The 22,287-nt window shown below is 39.8% G+C and overlaps 1 protein-coding gene across 4 annotated transcripts in view; it reads right to left on the bottom strand.

Annotated features, from left to right (window-relative positions):
- Positions 1–22,287, bottom strand: part of tnn (tenascin N) — a 67,297-nt gene that overhangs the window by 29,072 nt on the left and 15,938 nt on the right. For all 4 annotated transcript variants that reach the window (XM_039816661.1, XM_039816663.1, XM_039816662.1 and 1 more), the window contains exons 5-8: positions 15,465–15,598; positions 15,221–15,350; positions 2,608–2,790; positions 1,865–1,954 (exon numbers count right to left, since the gene is read on the bottom strand). In XM_039816661.1, coding sequence (XP_039672595.1) covers positions 1,865–1,954; positions 2,608–2,790; positions 15,221–15,350; positions 15,465–15,598 — 537 coding nt within the window. The remainder of the gene's footprint in view (positions 1–1,864; positions 1,955–2,607; positions 2,791–15,220; positions 15,351–15,464; positions 15,599–22,287) is intronic.

Here is a 22,287-nt window from a genome sequence, read left to right on the forward strand (position 1 = left end):
ACTAGTTAACACTACACTTGGCAGCAGGTAACTTAGCCTACCGTTAGCTAGTAGCTGGCTTAAACCCATTTAAAATGCTGACAGCTAAAAGGTCTAATGTGTGGCTAATATTCACTCAAAAGGATTTCTACACTGGGACAGTCTGCAGCTTAAGACACAGAGCAGACTAGCTGCACCATGGATACTACCGTAGTCCCGAGTTGTAAAAACTCAAAAACTCAAACATCACTGAAAATATCACTGATGGAATTTACTGATGCGTTCAATTGCACCTCGTAAGCTCATGGTGCATTCAATGTTGTTTTAAAGTACCCTTCTGCCATCTAGTTTGGCTCTCATTTCTCGCTGCAAACATAGCACTTACTGTTTCTTTTTCTTTATTGCTCTTTTCTACATTTTCTCCTTATGTTCCCTTTATCTCTCATTGAGTATAACCACTCCGGCTCAATGCAAACACCATGTTTGGGGAGATAATAGGGGAGTGTGGTGGTCTCTGTTGCGCCATGCCAGACATCATGAATCCAGTACATCCTTGCTGGCAAGCAGAGCTGAGGACAATCACCTCTAAGTCTTTTCATACAATACCTAAAATTAAGGATTGTAGCTACTGGAGTGGAGACAACCCACTGTCTGTCTGGTGTAGATTAGCGCGCACACACACACACACACACACACACACACACACACACACACACACACACACACACACACACACACACACACACACACACACACACATGAAATTACAACACGAGTAGATGGCACACTCACACACAGAAAGATTAGCTGTGACAGGGGCCCTTGAATACCTGACTGGCTGCAAAAGAAGAGAGGTGACTTTTGAAAAAACCAAGCTAACACTGATGACTAAAAACCATTATATTGGCTGCCTCAGGGTCTAAAAACGAAGAACCATCAACATGGAGACTGCTTTTGAGCTGAGTAAGCTCTGAGAGTGGATGAGAGCTAAGATGAAGGAGGAAAGGAAGAGAGATGAAAGGCAGAAAAGTAAAAAATATATATAACAAAGCATAAATGAGGAGAATAATGGAAGAAACTGAAGACCTGCCGTGCCAATTTGGACCATTTGTCAGTCACTTAAATAATGACTTTAAAGCAACTGAATGTCATGACCAGCTGTTGAAGTGAAACTGTAAAATTAATTCCTCCTCACATCATAAAACCAAATGTTAGACCAAACGCTTCAAACTCAATGCCACACCGCTAAAATCCAACGTTACCAGATGGACTCTGTAAATCACAGACCTTCTCACCTCAACCATCAGGGAGCATCTTGTAGTCGTTACACCATTCATATCATGTTTCCTCTTGGTGAACCGGCTCACTACAGCCATTATGACCCGACCAGATTAGGTTATAAATTCAAGCACTCCATCATAAACCCATAATCGTGCTCCTTGCTGGGTGTATTCATTATGCTATTATCATTGGCTGTGTGTGGAAGGTAATACCAGGTTGTATCATACCATGTCAGTATTGTGTATGACAGATTATGTGTTTTTACTATTAGGTTTCTGACCACTGGTTAATTACTGGTGGCTTGACAAGAGCTAAGAGCTGTCTTTGATGCTGCACCCAATTCAAAAATAAATGGAATATGGATATCGTTGCGGTTTCTTTAAAGTGTTTCACTTGCACAAGTCGCTGATCGATCATTTTAAGCGTCGTCCAATTCAGACACAGTCAGTGGTAGCACAAACGCAAGTCTCTGCAATTTCTGTCTGCCGGTAGTCCATTTGAGGAAAATTGGGCCAATTTTGTGCTTACTGATAATAAACAGAATATGCACTGAGTAAAACATTAGGTTACATGGTTCATGGATGCTTATTGTGTTGACACTGACCTGTGGCACCAGTGACAGACGAAGGTTTTCCCTCAGTTGTTCCTTTGATAGCCTGCACTGAGATTTGGTACTCTGTTCCTGGAAACAGACCTGCAGGAAGATACATTTTAAATCTCCAATATATATTTCTGTTACACCATTATGCCGTGTCTACGTTCCTTACTTGTCTTCCTTTGCAAAAACTGGATACTTTTATCTGGTCAGGCCTAAAAATCCATCAAATGTAATATCTGAGAAGGAAATTCACTTGTTGGTTTACCTGATCATAACTTGTGTCCACATGGAGGACATAATCTATGATGAAGATTCTTAATAGACATTGCTTTGTTTTAAGGGCTAACAAGAAAATAGTGGGAAACCACTGCTCTATACTATTACATGAATGTTATCTTCAATCATCTATATTTAAATGTTTATTGGGCATTGTGATATAATGATGTGACATATATTATATATATATTATATAATATATATTATATTAAATATATTAAGATGTATTCCACTTGCTCATGCATTTGCATTATATTATTATCATGCATATTTAGGGGCAAAGACAGAGAATTTGCACAGTCTCCCTTACTTTTAAGCCTTGCTCTAACATCCAGTGCTAGCCATTGGTTAGCCAACGAGAGAGACTTTAAAATAAGCAACAATTCAGAAGTATACTCAGGGGCTTCAAGGTTTTTGCATGTATTTAAAACCCCTTCTGTGCAAACTTGTGTTCTGTCTATTATAACACTTACCAACAATAGTGTGTTTGGTGCGCGCCTCTTGGCTCCTCTGTACATTCAGCTCCTCCTCCTGTCCTGCCGGGTCAGTATGTTTGAGTCTGAAGTGATCCACCTCAGCTGATGGGTTCTTCCAGTCCACCTCGATAGAGACTTCTGTCTGGCCAAGAACTCGGATACCATCAATAGCGGAGACATCTGGGAAGGATATAAGTGTTGGACAGCAAGGTGGAAATGAGAGTAACCTACAGACAGGACCCTTAAACTGGAAAGCCTGCATTAAAGCCCCTGTAATCACAAGCATCTTCCCTGGTATGCTACTATGTCCTTGGTAAGAGAATATCGTAACCAAACGTGATAATAGAAAATTGTATTTTACTATATCAAAATAAATAAATCACACCTTGTCCTACCTCATACTGTGGATAACGTCTTCACTTGAATGTCAGGAAAACTGCACACTGAAGTTTATGCATGTATGTAAAACAAATGCCAGCACAGAACGACTCTCAATTATTAACACGTTAGGGTACGGAGACATTGTGATATAGAATAATTATGTTAGCATTGCACTTTAGGATGGGAGGAGAGACTCAGCTCACGAGACGAGACACGAGATTGGGTTCACGAGAACGAGACAAGATTTTACCACTATTTTGAAGAAAAGTTAAATTCTAAATAAGAAATATGACAAATACTCTTTTATTCAAATCGAAAGTCACAAAATGGAAAAATGACACAAACTCAAATGGCTTCTCTCCTGTATAACTAACCTCTTCAGACCTAATAACTGCAGCCTCCCTCTCTTCTCCCAAACCTATTACAACCTATTAATCAAAACAAATATGAATCTTCTTCTGTTTCTTATAAAGTTATTATTATTATTATTATTATTAAACTTATAAAGTTGCCTTGCCCTACAACCTCAGCCTGTCAGTCTGTCACCAGGGCAATATGAACACTTTAGTCTTGTGCCTGTCAGATAGTCCCCAAGGCAATAGAGAACACCGGTCTGTCTCGGAAGTTAAACAAACTGCACGGTGATCTTGCTATTATACTATATTGCAGCTCGTGGAACGAGATCTCATCACACCTCTAATTGCTCGTCTTACATGATTTTAAAAATACTCCATCTCGTTTAATAAAATTCTTAAAAGATTGAATAGCATAGTCAGTGTAAATAATGCACTTGTATTCTTTTTCTGCCATGTTTTGGCCCATGTTACTAAAATTAAAGTCAAAGACGTGAAAAATATGCACATAATCTAAGCACAAGTTATGTGGTATAACACATTACCACTGGTTTAACCTATCTCTCTGACACTGTGAGTCAGAGGTATTATACATACTGTACCATACCGGGGTATTTTTCTAAAGATTAGACGCACTAAAGGCTTTTTCACACATATGCCATTTGATAAATATTGATGAAATACATGTAACTGTGTGAACAGATAGGTACCATTTAGGATAGCATAGCCAGGAGGGATTAATTTCAGCACATGGTGAAAAAAGACCAGAACCATCAAACAAAGCAATTGGTACCAAATGAAAAGCGTTAGCAATGTTTTATGCCAGCTATTGGGGTTTTCCAAGGGAAAAAGAAAAACATTCACTTAAACCCTCTTTTGAAGTAGATCATCTTTTGAAGTTTAACAGTGTAACAGTCTGCATCATGCTGTGTACTACTCACACAACCAAAAGCCAGATGATGGCGTGTTTTCTCATGCCCATATGGGAATGCCATGCTCTGTGAGGTTTTCCATGGCTAACCAGGCTAACCACACATTAGAGTCAAACTCAATCTCTCCCTCTGTCAGTCTGTCTCGCTCACGCGCAGCAATGTCTATTAATCTCTTGCTCTTCACATCTGCCGCTACCACATCTGTGAGCATGTCCGATTTCCATTAAACACATCCGTGAAGTCATTTCCTTGTAATTACCTTTAAATGTAATGGTTAACAAACCAGCGCTTAATGAAACACTTAGTAGTAATGACGGGCTTCAGTTTGTTCTTTGCTTTTTAGCATTGTATTTATGTAAAAAAACATTTACCGTGGATTTAAATACAGAAAAAAAACTCTTCATCTTGCACAAGTCACTGCAAGTAATTTAGCATAAGTGGAACAGACTGTTCATTTATGCATGAATATATAGCTTAAACATGTGACTGCCCTTATCAAGCCTCAGACTCTTGCCGTGTACTTGGCTCTTTCCTAAAATCTAGATTCGTAATCTGCAACACCTTCTTCCTCATAACATTTAAGAGCTTGACGTTTGTGTTGTCATGCATCAGCTGTCATCACGAGCACACTTAAAGGGGTCATAGAATGCAAAACCAATTTTACCCTGTCATAGTTGAATAACGACAGTTTGGTGGGTAAATAGGACATACATAGAACCTCAAAATCCCATTGACACCTCTTTCCTCTGCCTATCTCTATTTGAAACTGCCTCTGAAAATGGGCAAATCCCAACATGGTTCCTAACATAACATACAGCAAGACAGCTATGGAGAGGAGCACTGAGTGGGATGATCTGAGCCAAATGACATACAGTTGGGTCATTCTGTGACAAAATCCAGGAAAACAGTTGGTGCACCCTCTTAGATTTTGCTCAAAGTTTATGCTACCCTTAATTTCAGTCTTTTCACACTTTTTTCCAAATCTAGGTCATGCCGTTCAAACTTGTAGTGGTTCAGTCATATTGACATGTTTGTCTTCCACCCTACAAAGTTTGGGCTGCCTATGAATTAATGTCCAAATATTGCTTCCCAGATAGTGTGATTTTCAGGCTGTAAAACTGAAGTAATTTCAAGGGCTAAAATATGAAGACATAGGATTTGAACCGAAATATTTTACAGGCCTTGGTTTTTATTTATACACAAGACACACAATACCAACAAACCATCAGTCATGCACTACAGCGCTGCTTTTCCCTCCCTGTCCCCAAACCTCCGCTCTCTTCCATAATCAGAAGAGCTCTATTGCTTGGCACTGATCTCCAACAGTAGCAGGGAGAAGGTATGAAGAGCGAAGGAGAGATAACCTAAACAAAGGAAGGACATTCAGAGGAGGAAGTGATGTTTAGTTTCAGAGTTGAACAAGCTGCACTTTTCTCTCCATAAGTCTTGCCCTCTTCCCTGTGTTTCCTTCTCCCATGTTTTTCTTCTCTTCCTCCACCACTCTTCTATTCTTGCCTCTCCTCTTCCATTCATGTACTTTCTGTCTTGTATTTTCTCTCTCTCACTTGTTCTTGGTGCTTTTATTTAGCACCTGTCGACCATAGAACAGAAAACCTCGTCATGCGAACAACGCACGTGCGTATTTATAATCTGATTCAATCAGATTATAAATATTAGTCCTTATAACAGTGTCATATACTGTTTTTTTTTTTTTTTAACTGTCAACATTGCTTTAGAACAACAGATTTATACAGAAAAATGAGAAATACTTGGTGGACCAAGATTTTCTAAAATATAGGCCTATACCATATCGATAACAATTTATATGATGCCCATGTCTATAATGCATTATAAAAACATACTTATAATGCATAATGCGCTTGAAGCACTGTATAATTATAAGCACTCGTAAATATCCATAATGTTTTATAACAATAATGACACATTAAAAATAATTTTATAGTGACTTAAGGTCAAGTATCATAATATTTAATAATTGCTGGTCACTCACTGGCATTTTAGTCACGGATCATAGTGTATTACAATTCTCATAGTAATACATTGTCTATTATCTAAAATGTATTTAGTGTTTAGAGCGAGTAAAGTTTTGGGGGAAACATCACATTAATGAAATGTAAATGTCTATCATTCAGTAGTGTCAAATTGGAGTACCTTACCAGTACTATCCTATAAACCATTAATTTTACTCTCCCCTTTCACCTTTTTATTATTAGCCAACATTTGAAGTGCAGTTTTATCTCACGTTTGGTCAACTTTGCACATTTAATAGGACTAATGTCCCCAAGCAAAAGAAAATACCTTAAGTACCTTACCCTCAATCATTAAAATATACATTTATAATTAGAAAGTTTCTTAGTAACTCAGGAGTATTGTACTTTGATTGTTCTGATGCATTCCTTTGTTTATTCTTTGTGGATGTAGTAAAAACTTTGTCACCTTAATAATTTCTCTGCACTTCAAAGTGCTCATTTCTTATGTCTGTTATTATTGCTGGCTGTTTGTATATCCTTACATAAAAATAAATGTTTTTGTGATACATAAGCTTATATTGGATTTACCAAACCTGCAGTTCATCGGGTAATCAGCGCCTTATTCTGTCCACTATACCGTAAATTGATGAATGGGCCTCCTTCTCTCTTTCCATCACGGATCAGCCACCAAGTCAGTCAAAACAAAGATTTAGCAATAAAAAAGTTTATCTGCTTGTTTATGAGGTAACAGCTTGATGCGTGTTATTTCGGCATTAGTGGTGAGGAAATGTATGTATTGCATATAAAGCATTAAATACTGGTGCTATGATACGGCTGAGTGCAGACTGCGATATCCCCACTGCTGATGCTATGACTGTTGGAAATGATCCTGATGCTAATATTTGTAACGTAGCGAGGAGTTTAACCACTGCTGGAATGGAATGTGAACACTGAGTCGGAGATTCGATTACACCTGCTTTTAGGTGCCCTGTCACGGGCGTTTTTTTGTACATACTGCAAAATACATAATTAGGCGCTGTCATGACCTGGCTCAGGTGGTTATAACAAAGAGGGAGACAACACCATGTTAAATGTTTAAACAATACTTTATTAAACCAAATTGAACCAAATTAGACCAAATTAACTATATACAGAATGGGATGTGGAAATCAGTAGCGTCAGTGGTGTAGGGTGTGCATGAGTGAAATAGGTGTGTGTGTGTGCGTGTTGTAAAAAAGCCCAAACTAGAGGCCATTCAAACAGGCTTTTCTGAGAATGTGGAACAAAGTAGAGCTGGAGCATGAAAAGGCAAATTGGGTTTACCTTTAATAGCAGGCACTGGTCTAAAAAATAAAACAACGGATGACAAAAAACACTGTGTGACCACACAAATCAACTAGGACCACAGAACACGAGCAATAATCAGCCTCTGCACACTTAATCCGCGTAACGATGCAAATAAAGCAGGACTAACCAGGGGGAAAGCTGAGCAGCTAGCGCGGATCAGGCAAAAAAACTTGTGCTACCAATGGGGGCATGACCCTGTTTATATTCAGTGAAATCCTGCAAGAAAGTGCCTCAATTAATAATAATAATAATAATAATAACAACAATAGTAACATTCTTAACTGTATACTGTATGTACTACAGATTGTGTTGAGAATTGTAGATTTAAACTTTAATATTAATTTATACAATGCAATCCTTGATTTAGTAAAGTTAGTACACAGTATAGCCATAAATGCAATGGTATAATAATTGATTTAATTTCTTCGGTGTTTGGTTTGGTTTTGGTCTTGGCTCTTGGTTTTCGGTTTGCCAAATTTTCATTTCGGTGCATCACTACTTTCCAATGACCCTCATCACGGCAGTAGTTGCATATCGTACTGCCCTCTTGTCGCGCTGTCCAAGCAGGCTTACGTGAGAGGCCTGGCTTTGCAAACTCCACGCAACTGTGTGCATTCATAGTGCCACCAACATTACCTTTCCAATCTCCAACAGAGCGTAGGCTACTTCACTAAAATTGTTCTTATGTGTTAACACAAAGGGCCCTATCTTGCACTCAGCGCAATTGCCTTTGTACCCCGCCGCATGTATCATTCCTATTTTGCACCCGACGCACAGCGGACTTTTCCCTCCACAGACGCACGTCGGTAAATTAGGGAATGTATTTGCGCTCCAGGGGGTGGTTCAGCGAAAAGAGGAGGCGTGTTCCGGCGCAAACGTTACGTGGTCCTATTTTGCAGTTTCAGAAAACAATTCCGCCACTGACCAGGAAAAACCTGGTCTAAAGTCAGTAGCGTGTTATTCAGATGTTATTTTAGGGACGAATGCTTGGCCATAATGTAGCGTGTGCACAACGCGCATACACTTCTCTCATCTACAGCAGTTCCCATTTTTGAAAACCATACATAATTACAAAGAAAATATTACTGAAAATGCGCTTCAGGTGTTTGGATAGGTCAGGAGGCATTTTACAGTACAGTCCTCAAAAAGTCGCAGCATTCTTTGTGGCTTGTTGTGTTTTACACAACATTTCCATGAATCATGGATGTTTTGATGACATAAATGAGGAAATATTAGAGGAATTAAGGAGACGTGATGTTGAACTACGGTGGGATTGGACACTCCGGCGGAATCTGGTGAATCTGGAGTAATGCGCGATGCGCTCCTGGTGGAGCGGGTGGACGGAGATGGAGTGGGGGGAGGAGGAAGGGGCACAAAAGGAGCAGGTGGTGCATTTGGAGGCCCACGCTCCATGGCTGCAGCAATCCTCTCCACACTTGAGGAGATGCGCCCGAGAGGCCGCAGCAACATCGCCACCCGGCCAAGACGGGCATTTGTTACTTTGCCGCATCCCGGACAGCTCCCGCTGGCGTGCGCCAGGCAAATCCGCCGTCATAATAGCAGTCCGCCATGGAACAAGCGCGCCTGCTCTTAAAGGGAATGTGAGATGACGCTCTGATTGGTTATTTTCACGTTACGCCCAAACCACACCTAGCTACTTCAGACCAACCCATTTAAGATTTGCGTCGGGCGCAGAGTCATTTATCCCGCCGGTATAATAGCAACAGTGCCAGAGATCCGCCCACAAAGCTACTTGCGTTTGGTGTTTCATACTTGCGTTTCAGATCGTTAAAATAGGGCCCAAAGTCATCAGCTAACTCTGCTGCCTTCAGTGCGGTGGTGGGCTTCTGCTCATTTACATATATAGAAACAGATTGAAGGACGGCATCTTTAAACTGCTCCAATATGATAAGCTCACAAAGACCCACAAAAGAACTCACCTTGGTAGCAGAACACCAATGTTGAAAATGGCAAGTCAAATCACGGACAAACTCTACATTGGTCTGCTTATCCCCCTTTACCCAGTTTCTGAACTTCTGACGATAAGCTTCAGGAAGCAACTCGTATGACTTCAAGACATCTGCTTTCACAGTCGTATAATCCAAGCCATCCTCACCACATATAGCCAAATAGGCCTCCTGGGCCCGACCAGTGAGGACACACTGAAGCATCAGCACCCTGTCTGAATCTGGCCTTTTTTTTTCTTTTCTTTTTTGCATCGGCAACGTGTTCGAAGAGAGTGAAAAAAGAATCAGGGTCCCGTTCATTAAACTGCGGCACTAAACGCAAGTTGGCAACAATATCCAAACCACCCGGTGCAGAGCCCATGGAGGCATCATCATGACCCCCAGAACCCCCAGGAACAAGCTTGCCCTCTCTTATTAACTCCAACCTAGACTGCTCCAAGTCCAACTTCCTCCTCTCAGCTTCTAGGCAGGGCATAGAGGCAGAGGATACTGTTTCATCCAAGAAAATATTGGCAGCAGGTTCAGTATTTGGAGTCAGAGATTCTGGATCTTGGATTGGTTCACCATCTTCCTCCAGACCAGGCTCCTCATTCAAATCTCCAGCCTGGGTGTGCTGGGTGCAATTGTTTTTGGTGCTTGAATTTGCAGGCACATGAGTATCAGTCTAAGGCTGAAACAGCACAAGGACCTCTTTCACTGCAGCATCAACATTAGTGTTCAGCACCTCTGCTGCAAAGCAGTTAAGCCCTCTCCTCAGGACGTCTTGAGGGTATATCTGCTTAACCGTTTCCTGGATAGGACCATGCTGTCTCTGATGGACCGGGAGAAGTAGACCCGATGGTGCACAGTGGATAAAGCAGTGGAGACCCGGTCCAAAACAAACTTTGTGATACCAACAGCCATTTCACTGAGCTGCTGGGAGGGCATGTTGAGGAAGGTGCTTGGAGGAGGTAACCAGAAGCCCTGCAAGACTTTTGGAAGCACCTCCATCACCACATCTCTTGGGCCAAGCAGTTTGGAGCTGGGGGCCGACTGCAGCTGCTGTGTCAGGCTCCTGCCGTACTCCTGAGCCAAATTAACAAGCTTTGGATGTTGAAAACAAGGAGGGATGTCTTCTGGCGACTTAAGTAGCCTTCTGGCTTCAAACTCAATGTCTCTCATTTTCATGCTGTTGATTACCTCCCAAACCAGCATGAAAAGAGGCTTGGCATCTTCCTCATCAAAGTCCTCCAATTCAAACTCCCAGAGCTGGACTCTCACTGTATCTTTGCTTTGCTCTACCAGCAGGTCTGTCATATCTTCAACAGTCACCTTAGATGGGATACTACTTTCCCGCTGAAGCCTCAAAAGTTCAATCACCAATGCAATATTGGTCTTGTAAGACTTCATATGCCAGCAGAGCTGCAAAGCGCGCTCATATATGGTTGTGTCGAACAACACCCTGATGGGTCTGTAGATGCCTCTGCTTCCTTCAAAGAACTCCATTGGTATGTTGTTGTCGTCAGGTTGTAGGTTGTTGTCAAAGTGACAATGACAAATTTTCAATGATTTCTAACAATAGACTGGAGAGTAGAGAGTACTCAAACACAGTTAATTCAACAATCACAAATGAACAGTACGTGTTCAGGCTGAAGAGTGCTATGACATGAACTTCCACGATAACCTTCGAAGTCACTGTGACCTTTAATGTGACTATTATCGCCACTGTTCATCACACCCCCAACCGGCCCGTCAGACACCGCCTACCAAGAGTCTGGGTCTGCCGAGGTTTCTTCCTAAAAGGGAGTTTTCCTTGCCACTGTCGCGATAGCCACTGCTAATGCTTGCTCTTGATGGAATTACTGTAATTGTTGGGGTTTTGGAAATTATAGAGTGTGGTCTAGACCTACTCTATCTGTAAAGTGTCTCGAGATAACTTTTGTTATGATTTGATACTATAAATAAAAAAAATTTAATTGAAAAAAATTAAGAATGATTCTGATTGAATCACTGGAATTGACTTGTTTTTAAATGTCAACACTACAAAATCAAAACCATTGCCATGGTAACGTATAAAATTGATAGTGTCTTAAGAATGAAGAATGATTCTGACTGAGTCATTGGAATTGACTTTTTAGAACTCTTGTCTTTAAGAACTAAAGTCTTCTATAATTGTTTTTTTTATTTATTTTTAAATTTCAACACTACAAAACCTCATACTATCACCTAAATACTTTCACAGAAACTATGACAGTTATCAATATCCTGAGGTCAATGTGCTGTGTTTTTACATTTATATTATATTGCATTACAACAATAACACTGCTGCTTTCAATTATAATGACAAGGTTTATATTTCCAAACCATATTGGTGTTTTTTTGGAGGGAGGTGACAACAATATTAAATGCACAGCATTATGCTGCGTTCCAGGCAACCCGTAACTCGTGTTTTCACAACCTTCTACCAGTGAAAGTGCCCTGGAACGGCAGTCAAACCAGTAACATACTACCCGTGAACTCGTACCAGATCGTTGTACTCCCAGTTACAGTTTTTGACGTCACACACACATAAACAACAATGGCGACCTCGTTGATGCTGTACAGACGCCGTTTATAAACAGTGATAAGTAGAAATTAATAGACATAAATAGGCAACGTAAAGTAACCTAGATAGCTAACGTCAACGTTAGGTAGCCGCTAGGTAGAAGGGTTTGTGGTGACTTTGCCTGGAATGCTACCAACTCGTGAGTCGTGAATTGAAGTCGTAACTTGCGCGTTAAAAACTGTGTCTGGAACGCAGCTTTACACTGAGTATTATATATATATACACACATGATGTTAATCTACAGGACCGCATCTCTGTATAAAATCATGAAATTGCAATGCAGGGGAAAATACATTTTATCCAACTTAATATAAATTGCCTCATTAATCAACTCTTTGCAGGTATAGGAGTCAAGCCAGGTGTTAAAGCAGACATATTATGCTTATTTTCAGGTTCATAATTATATTTTGAGGTTGTACCAGAATAGGTTTACATGGTTTAAGTTTCAAAAAACACCATATTTTTGTTGTACTGCACATTGCTGCAACTCCTCTTTTCACCCTTCTTTGCACCATTAGTATTTCAGTTTATAAAAAAAATGTATTTCATTGCCAAGACATACATTTATCTACTGGAATAGAGCAGTGTAAATATTGCATAAGGCCATCCTCAACCTTACAGTAAGCTACTTGTATGACACTCCATCTGACACGATTTCTGTTCAGCAATCAACGATTGTTGATATGCATTGGGCTAACATTTGCAGGTTTTAATTTGCGGGTAGTAACGTCACAGTTATTGTGATGTAACTTTGGCTATGTTCACTGCATATTCCACAAATGAACGTGCCATGACGGAGATGCAATTCTAACATTACATAACACACCAAGTACTCTCAGTCACTTAGCCTGCGAATTCCTACCTAGAAGTTACTAGCTTAAACAAATAGGTGCTAACTGGTGCTAACGTGTACAGCAGGCTACTTCAGTTGGCTTACTTGAAACTTACTTCATGTGACTCGAGAGCGCAGACTCGCCAATTGTGAAAAGCAGCACGTCTTTTTTGCAGACTTTGTTTTGGTTTGTACAGTTTGTCCCCGTTTAATCCATAATTTGTATTTTTCATCGTCCAGCCAACGTTCATTGAAATGACAGCCTGCCGATATTACGAATCCCACTATGGCCATGACAAGACCCGCCCTTCAATAGCATTTATTGGCTAGTTGTCCATGATGCTTACGCAAGGTAACATAACCCCATTTGTACAGGTCCTATCCCCTGACCAATCGGCTATCCTAACCTCAACACACCAGTTTCGGGTGAAATTTACCAATCACGGAGCTTCTTCCTAGGGCGTCTTGGAAATGCAGACATGACGTTAACATGTTTAATGTTAGGCTCTCCAACATTTTATTTCTCAATTTAATAAACCAACTATTCAGTCAGATAGGTATTTGTTGTGAAAGATATAGTTACAATTTCAAGCATTTTCAAGCATTTTATCCAAAATTCAAGCACTTTTCAAACCTTGAAAACACAACATCAAAATTCAAGCATTTTCAAGGATTTCAAGCACCCGTACGAACCCTGTATAATGGATATGTGTTTTGAGTTATTTAAACAAACGATCAGGGAAATAAATGCCTCTTGTCCGCGAGTCTCATTGATAGAGCCCACGGTGAGCTGGATGGAGCTCTATCAATGAGAGCTAGCTAGCCTCCTCCTAACGAGACCTCTGAAATTCACAAAATGCATGAAATCGGACAAAAGTGTTAGCTAAGCTTTGTAAGACCTTAGGGTAGCTGTGATATAAGTGCTGTGACGAATTTCAATAAATGTGTAAATATACTGTAGTTATGCCGAAAGTGTAGCTGCGATCTTTTCCCATAGGATTGAAAGGGACACATAGCCTAGCTAGCAGCTCCTCCTAACGAGACCCCTCAAATTCACAAAATGCCTTAAATTGAAATCGGACAAAAGTGTTAGCTTTGTAAGACCTTAGGGTAGCTGTGATTTACATGCCGTGACAAAATTCAAACTGTAAATATACTATAGTTATGCCGAAAGTGTAGCTAGCTAACCGCGATTTGTACCCATAGGATTGAAGGGACGCTAGCAGCTAACGAAACCCCTCAAATTCACAAAAATGCATTACATTGAAATCGGACACAAGTGTTAGCTTTGTAAGACCTTAGGGTAGCTGTAATATAAGTGGCATGACGAAATTCAAACTGTAAATATACTATAGTTATGCCAAAAGTGTAGCTAGCTAGTCAGGATTTTTACCCATAGGATTGAAGGGACACTAGTAGAGGTGTAAAATTAATCAAGCATCGAATCACCCGATGGACATGGACGATGCTGCATCGATAATCGGCAGGCTCATAATCGATTATTTCTGTTTACAATTTAATGTAGGCCTAACAACATTTCTATTTACATATTCTGTTATGTTTTGCACATTCAGGAAGTGCCATGTGCTCAGTGCTGTAGTTTTAGGTATCCAGTTTATTTAGTATTAGAGCACTTCAGAATATTTTGTTTTTGAAGCTTGAGAAGCTATGAATTAAATATCCTACAAGGCTTTAATAGAAAAATGTATTTGATGCATCGTGATGCATCGAGATATTGAATCGAATTGAATTGCTGACATGATAATCGTAATCAAATCAAATCGGGAGACCAGTGAAGATTCACACCTCTAGATACTAGCAGCTAACGAAACCCCTCAAATTCACAAATATGCATTAAATTGAAATGAGACACAAGTGTTAGCTTTGTAAGACCTTGGGGGTAGCTGTAAAATAAGTGGTGTGACGAAATTCCAACTGTAAATATTCTATAGTTATGCCGGCAGCAGACCAGCTCCGCGGAGCCCCGAGCCCAGTCAAATTTTACCGTTTAATCCACAGATAATCTAACTAAATCCCCCACATCTGCCTTTGAAACGACACCACAGACACATTTAAAGGCAACATGCTGCACCCAGACCCATTACACTTTACCAGTAATGGAATGAATCTGCGTCATACTCATTTCATTTAGTCAAAAGAGGTCCACATTTTAAGGTTACTTATTGTTGTTTTTTAGTCCTGCTGACAGCGGTCTGTGCTCACCTGTGGTAGCTTCGATCGTGTCGGCTTCACTTTGAATTTCTTTGATGACGGCATACACCTGGACAATGTAGGTGACCCCAGGAGTGAGTCCTGTGATGAGGTAGGAGTTCTCTGTGTTGGGAACCCGGACCTAGGATACAGTGGGTTGAAACAAAGGTGTTTCAAAATGAAAAATATGGTTCTATGCTACTTCCGTTATTCAATACACCTACAGATATAATAAAAAGGAAAAACAAAAACCTACCTGCTCCAGGGCACTCTTATCATCTTTGGGATGATATGTCAAAATGTAATACTCTGCCCCACGGACTGACTCCCACTCAACCAAAAGAGAGACATCGGTTAGCTGGACCAACCGCAGATCCTGAGGGCCGAGGACTGAGATAGAAAGAGAGGTAGTCACAGACAGAGAAAGGGACAAAGAGAGACATTTTAAATTGCTTTCTTGACTGCTTCCGTCTGCCATTTTCTCTGTAAGTCTTTATGTCTTTCACTTAATACATTTACTTAAAGACCCTGACAACCTATGTTCTCTGTAACACTTTAAGTCCCCCTATTTATCATGTATAATCACTAATCAGTATGTAAACATGTAATAAATAGCTACAATTCCCCTCAGGATAAATACAAGTCTATCTTATCTTCATCAATAAACACTTAGCTCCACTTGCAACTACATTATAAGATAAGGTAAAACTGTATTGATCCCCAGCAGGGAAATGTGGCTGTTGTAGCAGTACAAGAACAACAAAAAAATACGGATGAGTATGTAAAGTAACATACTATTACAATAATAAGAGGTACAATATAGTAATATATTTAACAAACATCTTCCTGTCGCATATACAAATCATTTGGAGAAATACATGAATACAAATACATATACACACACATATACACATACCAGGGCTCCAGACTACATTTCCTTTCTATATTATTATTTAAACACTTTACACATAGATTGCCACAATTCATTTAACTCTTTGTTCCAATAAGGTTTCGTATTGAATGGCTTTATTGTAACCTTATAGTTGTCTCCATCTATAATATCAGACTCTATATCTTCTTTAATCAATTTACAAAGGCTGACATACAAGTTATCTAGATTTTCTTGTTCTCTAAAACATAATTGTACATCATTCTTCATTTTCAAAAGGGTTAGCATACATACTATACATTATTTATTACATGTTTAGATACTGTTTATTCAAGACAAATAGGGGAGACAGCACTGCTGTGAGTCACTGAATGAGGCAACTGTGGTTAGTTCTAGTCTGTAACAGCAGGACAGTCAAGTGTGTTATCTAAACTGCTGAAGTCAGATGAACAGGTGAAGTGAAGATAACACCGGTCGTCTTGCATTGCCAGATCTATCTCCACAGCGCTGAGGGATTTTGTGATTTTAGCTGAGCTAGACCAGAAAATATTCAGTTAAAACTGATCGGTGATGCTGTTTTGTCTGTTTTTAATCTCAATTTAGTGGAAATCAGCTTGTATAGACTTGAAACCTGCTTGAGATACTGTAGGTAATACATCTTAATAAACAATCTTTAAGTTTCTGGTCACAGTTGGATCAATATTGTTATTTTATTTGGCAAGGCAGTGCAGACTTTTGGGAAAAATAATATTGCTTTTTAGTGGTTATAAAAGGCCAAAGGGCTTCAATGGAGACCATGGAAAAAATATGGCAGGGGGGCAAATCGAAAGGTATAAAACTATGGTGGAGTACAATAACAAAACAGCAGCCAAAAGACAGAAGACAGCAAGTCAGCAGTGTTGGGGAGGGAGGCTTTCCACAAACAAGAAGAGCTTTCTGTGGGTACTATGAAGGGAAATAAATGGTAGATGGTGGTAAATTTCGAGAAGTACAAACAAATGTAAGCAAATTTCAAGGGGAAAATGTGAGCTGGGTGGTGAGGGGGGCCACCATAACTTTGGCAGGGAAGGAATTCACATCAGGTTCAGATGCCGTTCCACAAGGCAAAGTCAGGAAGCTTAATGTTTTTTCTTACATGTAGCAATCCTTTTCCATCCAGTAGCAGTTAATATCCCCATGTTACTACTCTAGGCACAACTATCAACAATCTTTACCCTCAAATAATATCTCAGAACAGCTGGGGTGAATAAATTAACATATTAAGATTGGAAAAAGTAGAAACTAATAGTGATTTGTGTCTTCTCTGAGAAGAACATGACTGAAACAAAATGTTTGGACTTCTTGAATCTGCAGTGAGTAGGCACAATGAATGTATCAATGTTAATGTGGACAGATGGAATAGTAATTCAGTCAACATTTTTGTTTTTCCTCCGTGTCCTATTATCTATCCCATCCATTTGTAAATGTTAGACATGTGAATCAAGTCTCTGAGAAAATGCACTTACACACAGAACTTGAAAACAGAGCCAAATATGGTTTTTGAGACAGTCAAAGGAGCTTGATATAGCTCTAAAGAAGTTAAACTTATTTTAATCCCACCCACTGTATATGAAGATTATCTCATTAGATGCCGTTTCTGCTTCTACTTTCCTCTTTTAGACAAGAGTTCAGGCTATAACAATATTTTCATTGTTAAAGCCTCACTGATTCTCTCAACTACGTGGCGTCTGCCTTTGATAGTAGAGATACAAATAATATTGAAGCTATCTCAACATTGATGGCATGGAATGAAACTTCACTATACATACAGTATATCTAAAGCCATACTTCAACAGTCATGTCAACACCCAGGGAGCAGATTGACATCCATCATCAAGGTGCTAAAATGGCAAGTAGCCACATAAAACAAAAAAATGTCTATTCTTCTCCAAGTGTTTATTACCACTACTATTACTAACACCTAAAAACAACACTATGTATTGTTTTTTCTTACCTCCCACTTTTTCTTCCTCCCTGACTTTTCCTCTGACTTGGTGCCACTGTTGATGTTGGACTCCATTCAACAGCCCCTACACACGAAGCTACAGATCTGTCTCCAGCTATGCTCTGCCTGTGCAGAGCAAAACACAGCTTGAAGAAACTAAATCACCATCGAGGGTTTGACATAGCTGACCTGCTACTGTGAAGGACCTGAAATTGGTTGTGTAGCTTTTTTTAGTTTAAAAATCCCTGCTTTAAAAATGTGCTCTGTACTCTTGGTTAACTGTAGAGGAAGAAATGCCATAGACGTATAGCCAGAGGTTGCCATATATAGATTATTATTTTAAAGTTTCTTCTACAGTCCAAGAGACAAACACTTTGAAAAAGCAAAATTTTGTGCCATTCACCTGTACTGAATCTTCAAGATATGCTTAGAAATAACTGTCACAGTATGAACTCAGTGAATTAAAATGCCCATGCCTGGCTGCTGCTGCTCACCTTTCTGCTTGCGTGGCCTTAAATTGCCATAAAATGCAATTTTCTACTCTGCTCCTGAGGCAGTACTGTAATAGCAGTTTTGTGAGCAGTGCATTTAGCAGGAAAGGTGATGATTCTTCTAGGGGGTCAAAGCCAGATGGAGCCCCAAAAGACTAATGGGTGTTTTTGTATTCCTGTGGTATTACTGTATGTGACCTGATGTCATATGTTGCCCAGAGACCATAGCAGTCAGCAGTCATGGTCCGCCCACTGAAAAGGCCCCATCAGCTGCTCTATCTGAAATAACTGTTGGAGAGATTCTTTGAATGCCCCAGAAGTAGGTCACTATAGCCATCATTACCTAGGCCATAACTTTAGGTTTAGTCAGAGACACTAGGGCTGCACGATTATGGCCAAAATGATAATCACGATTATTTTGATCAATATTGAGATCACGATTAATTATCACGATTATTTGTTGATTTTAGCCAAAACAAAATTTTATTGTCACATAATTATATAATTATAACTGCTTTTACATCCATATTGTGCTACATTCCTACTAATACATCCATATTGTGCTATATTCCTCCTTTATTGAAGGATACTGTGAAGGAGTATGCCATTTCAGCTGTTGTGCGACCGCTTTCCAGACACGCATGTTTGCCGTGAAAGATACAGGCACGCGCGAATTTTCTGTTCACGTTAACGGCGCATATGGTGCCTGGTATCTACCAGACGAAATAGCTACACGGATTTCTGTGGCTCATTACACTGCCACTTACATGTCTGCGTTGCGCTCTGATGCTCCGAAACCCACGTTAGAGGCAACATAAACACTGCTGAATGTCACGCTAGTAAACACTAATAACTCGTTACACAGAAGGTAACGTTAGCCTACCGTTAGCCACAGTAAACACTAATAACACGTTACACAGCAGGTAACGTTAGCCTACCGTTAGCCACAGTAGTAACTGGATTAAACACGGCTAAAATGCTGACTGCTAAACAGTGTAGTGTATCTGTATTTCACTGTAGGTTTCCAACAGCGGGACGTCCAACAGTCTGCTGCTAAAGCTATGAGCTAAAAGAAACAAACTAGCACTGGTCACTGCTGTTGTCTGAAAAACAACACAGACGGGACAAAACGTTGCGTTTACTGGTAAACTGGTAAACATTGTGACCAGCTTATGATGACCGACTGCTACCTGTTGTGGAATTTTCCTCACGTTACTCTGTCCTCTGTGACTGTCTACATCTAGAAACTAAGCTGCGCGGTGCAGGCAGGGAACAGCTCTGATTGGCTCATGGAGACATGTGATCAGACAGTTATGGAGCGCTAGATTGGCTTTGCAAAAACTGTTCTATGAACGGAATGACGCATTTTAAATATCGCTCGATCACGCAAATTTGATCGTGGGAAGCCAAAATCGTGATCGTGATTAAAATTCGATTAATTGTGCAGCCCTAAGAGACACTTATGAACGCTCTTTGAGAGAGATCTCAAAGTAATTATATTATAATCATTATATATTTGCCTCAAAACATAAGAAAGAGTAGGGGTGGTGGAAAGCAGCAGCCATGTCATTGGTTCAGTAGGGTTCCAGTAGCACGGTTCATTCTGGATTTATGTTCCACTGGGCAAAATACCCACTAAGCTTGGATATTTTATTGAACCTTTTATCTCTCCTTGTTCTTTTTTATTTACAAAAAGCAATGTACAAAACATTTAGGCTAGTTAGTGTAGCTCAACTACACAAACAGAGAGGCAACTCTTCTCTAGAGAAATTATCGAGCTGATCGTGTCACATCAATTTCAGGTTAGTTTTTCTCTTTAAATTTTGCTTCACCTCCAGTATTTGGAGCAAATAGCTTATTAAACTAAGGTGTAAAAATAAGTAGGCTTCAGCTGTTAATTCAATACACAGGTCTGAAACATTGTTTCAACATTTTATATCTTATGCTTTTGTTTATGTCCATCTCCTTTGCTGGTTGATAACATTAGTTAGACTCAAAACTGTAATGTTTAAGCAGATTATAGAGTTGTAGTTATTTATATTTTACTAGTGCAGTGCCTGTTGAAAATGTGCTTTTTTGGAACGGGCGATTACTTGGCCTGTGGTATTGCTGCTTGTAGAATTCATCAAAACCGAATTGTAGGCTACCCCAAAATTACTTTCACTGTATAGCCTACTACTGACTTACAGTGTAGACTACTTCTACAATAGCATCAGAGGAAGACATTGTAATACTGTATTTACCTGACAGAGAACGCTGCTGATTCAGAATGTAATAACAAAATATCACAATGACAATGTGGAGTAATCAGACATTTGCGTCATGGACTCATGGCAGTGTGCTACCCACCCGGCCCGTTATGAGAGCTAATCAGCACATATCTGCGTTCATCAACCACCAGAACCGGACTCTGTGTGTGTGTGTTTGTGTGTGCAGAGAGAGAGAGAGACGGTGTTGTCTCGTGTCGGATCGTTAACGAATTTAACACTTCAGCAGACGTGTTCATTTCCATGCAGGTTTAGTGTCTTGATGGTTAACAGTGAAGTAGGGGATTTGATTCACAAGGTTATTTTGGCGACTAAATTAACCCGACCCAGGGTGAGTCTGATGAAAACTGATGTATCTGCCCGTTCAACTCTGAGATTTTCTCTCTACGTTATGTTCTGCCAGCTCATAGCAATTTAATACAATAGCAGGAAAAGACTCTTCACCTTTTGCATTTCTAATCCATACAACGTCAAAATTGGCATACAACGTCAAAATTGGCACTGCACTTACTCGTGCCCGTAGCAAGACACCTGTCAAGTTTGAAATCCATCGGACTAACAGTTCGAGAGATATACATAACACACACACACACACACACACACACACACACACACACACACACACACACAGACAGAAAGACGTTCCTGCAATTTATAGATAGATGTACTTGCAAATGTTAAAAGGTAAACCTAAGTGGATTTAATAAAGGCTGAATAGAATTTCAGTTAGCTGCTTTGGTTTCAGGTTTATGGTATCACGCAAGCTGGACCACTGGGTCATGGTCATGGCTTACTGGAACTAGGCCTGTCACAATAACAAATTTTGCTGGACGATAAATTGTCCCAGAAATGATTGCGATAAACGATAATATTGTCGTTCCGTAGGGCTGGGTATCGTTCAAAATTTTTCGATTTCGATACCTCAGTTTCGATGCCGGTTCCTAACGATACTTTTTTCGATACCATATGTTTTAAAATCCATTTCAACATCAACAAAAATACATTAAACACAAAGCTTTTATTTTCCACCTTAATTGTGAATCAAAACAGTTATCAAAATTAAAAAATTCTGGTAAAACTGCTCACTCAGAGTAACATTATTAAAAGTGCCTTGCCTTGCAAGCTCAGCCTGTCAGTCAGTCATCGGGGTAAAGAGAAACCACTGTTGTGCCTGCTTGTCTAAGAGGAAGTGTAACGTCAACAGCACAGCACTATCGTTCCGAGACCATTTTCATTTAATATAATGATAATGGCATAATAATGCAGGTACACCTTTTCAAAAATCAATACACTTTTATTTCTAAAGAATATTTAACACTGGAACTGGCAGACATTTTAAATATCCACAATATGTCTTTGATCTCCTTTAGTATGTCGTCTTTCACGCTGTTGTACAGTTGTGGAATTGCCGTTTGTGACACGTATGTTCTCCCAGGCAATCCGTACTG

Source organism: Perca fluviatilis, chromosome 11, assembly GCF_010015445.1.
Source record: "Perca fluviatilis chromosome 11, GENO_Pfluv_1.0, whole genome shotgun sequence".
Taxonomy (NCBI): Eukaryota; Metazoa; Chordata; class Actinopteri; order Perciformes; family Percidae; genus Perca; species Perca fluviatilis.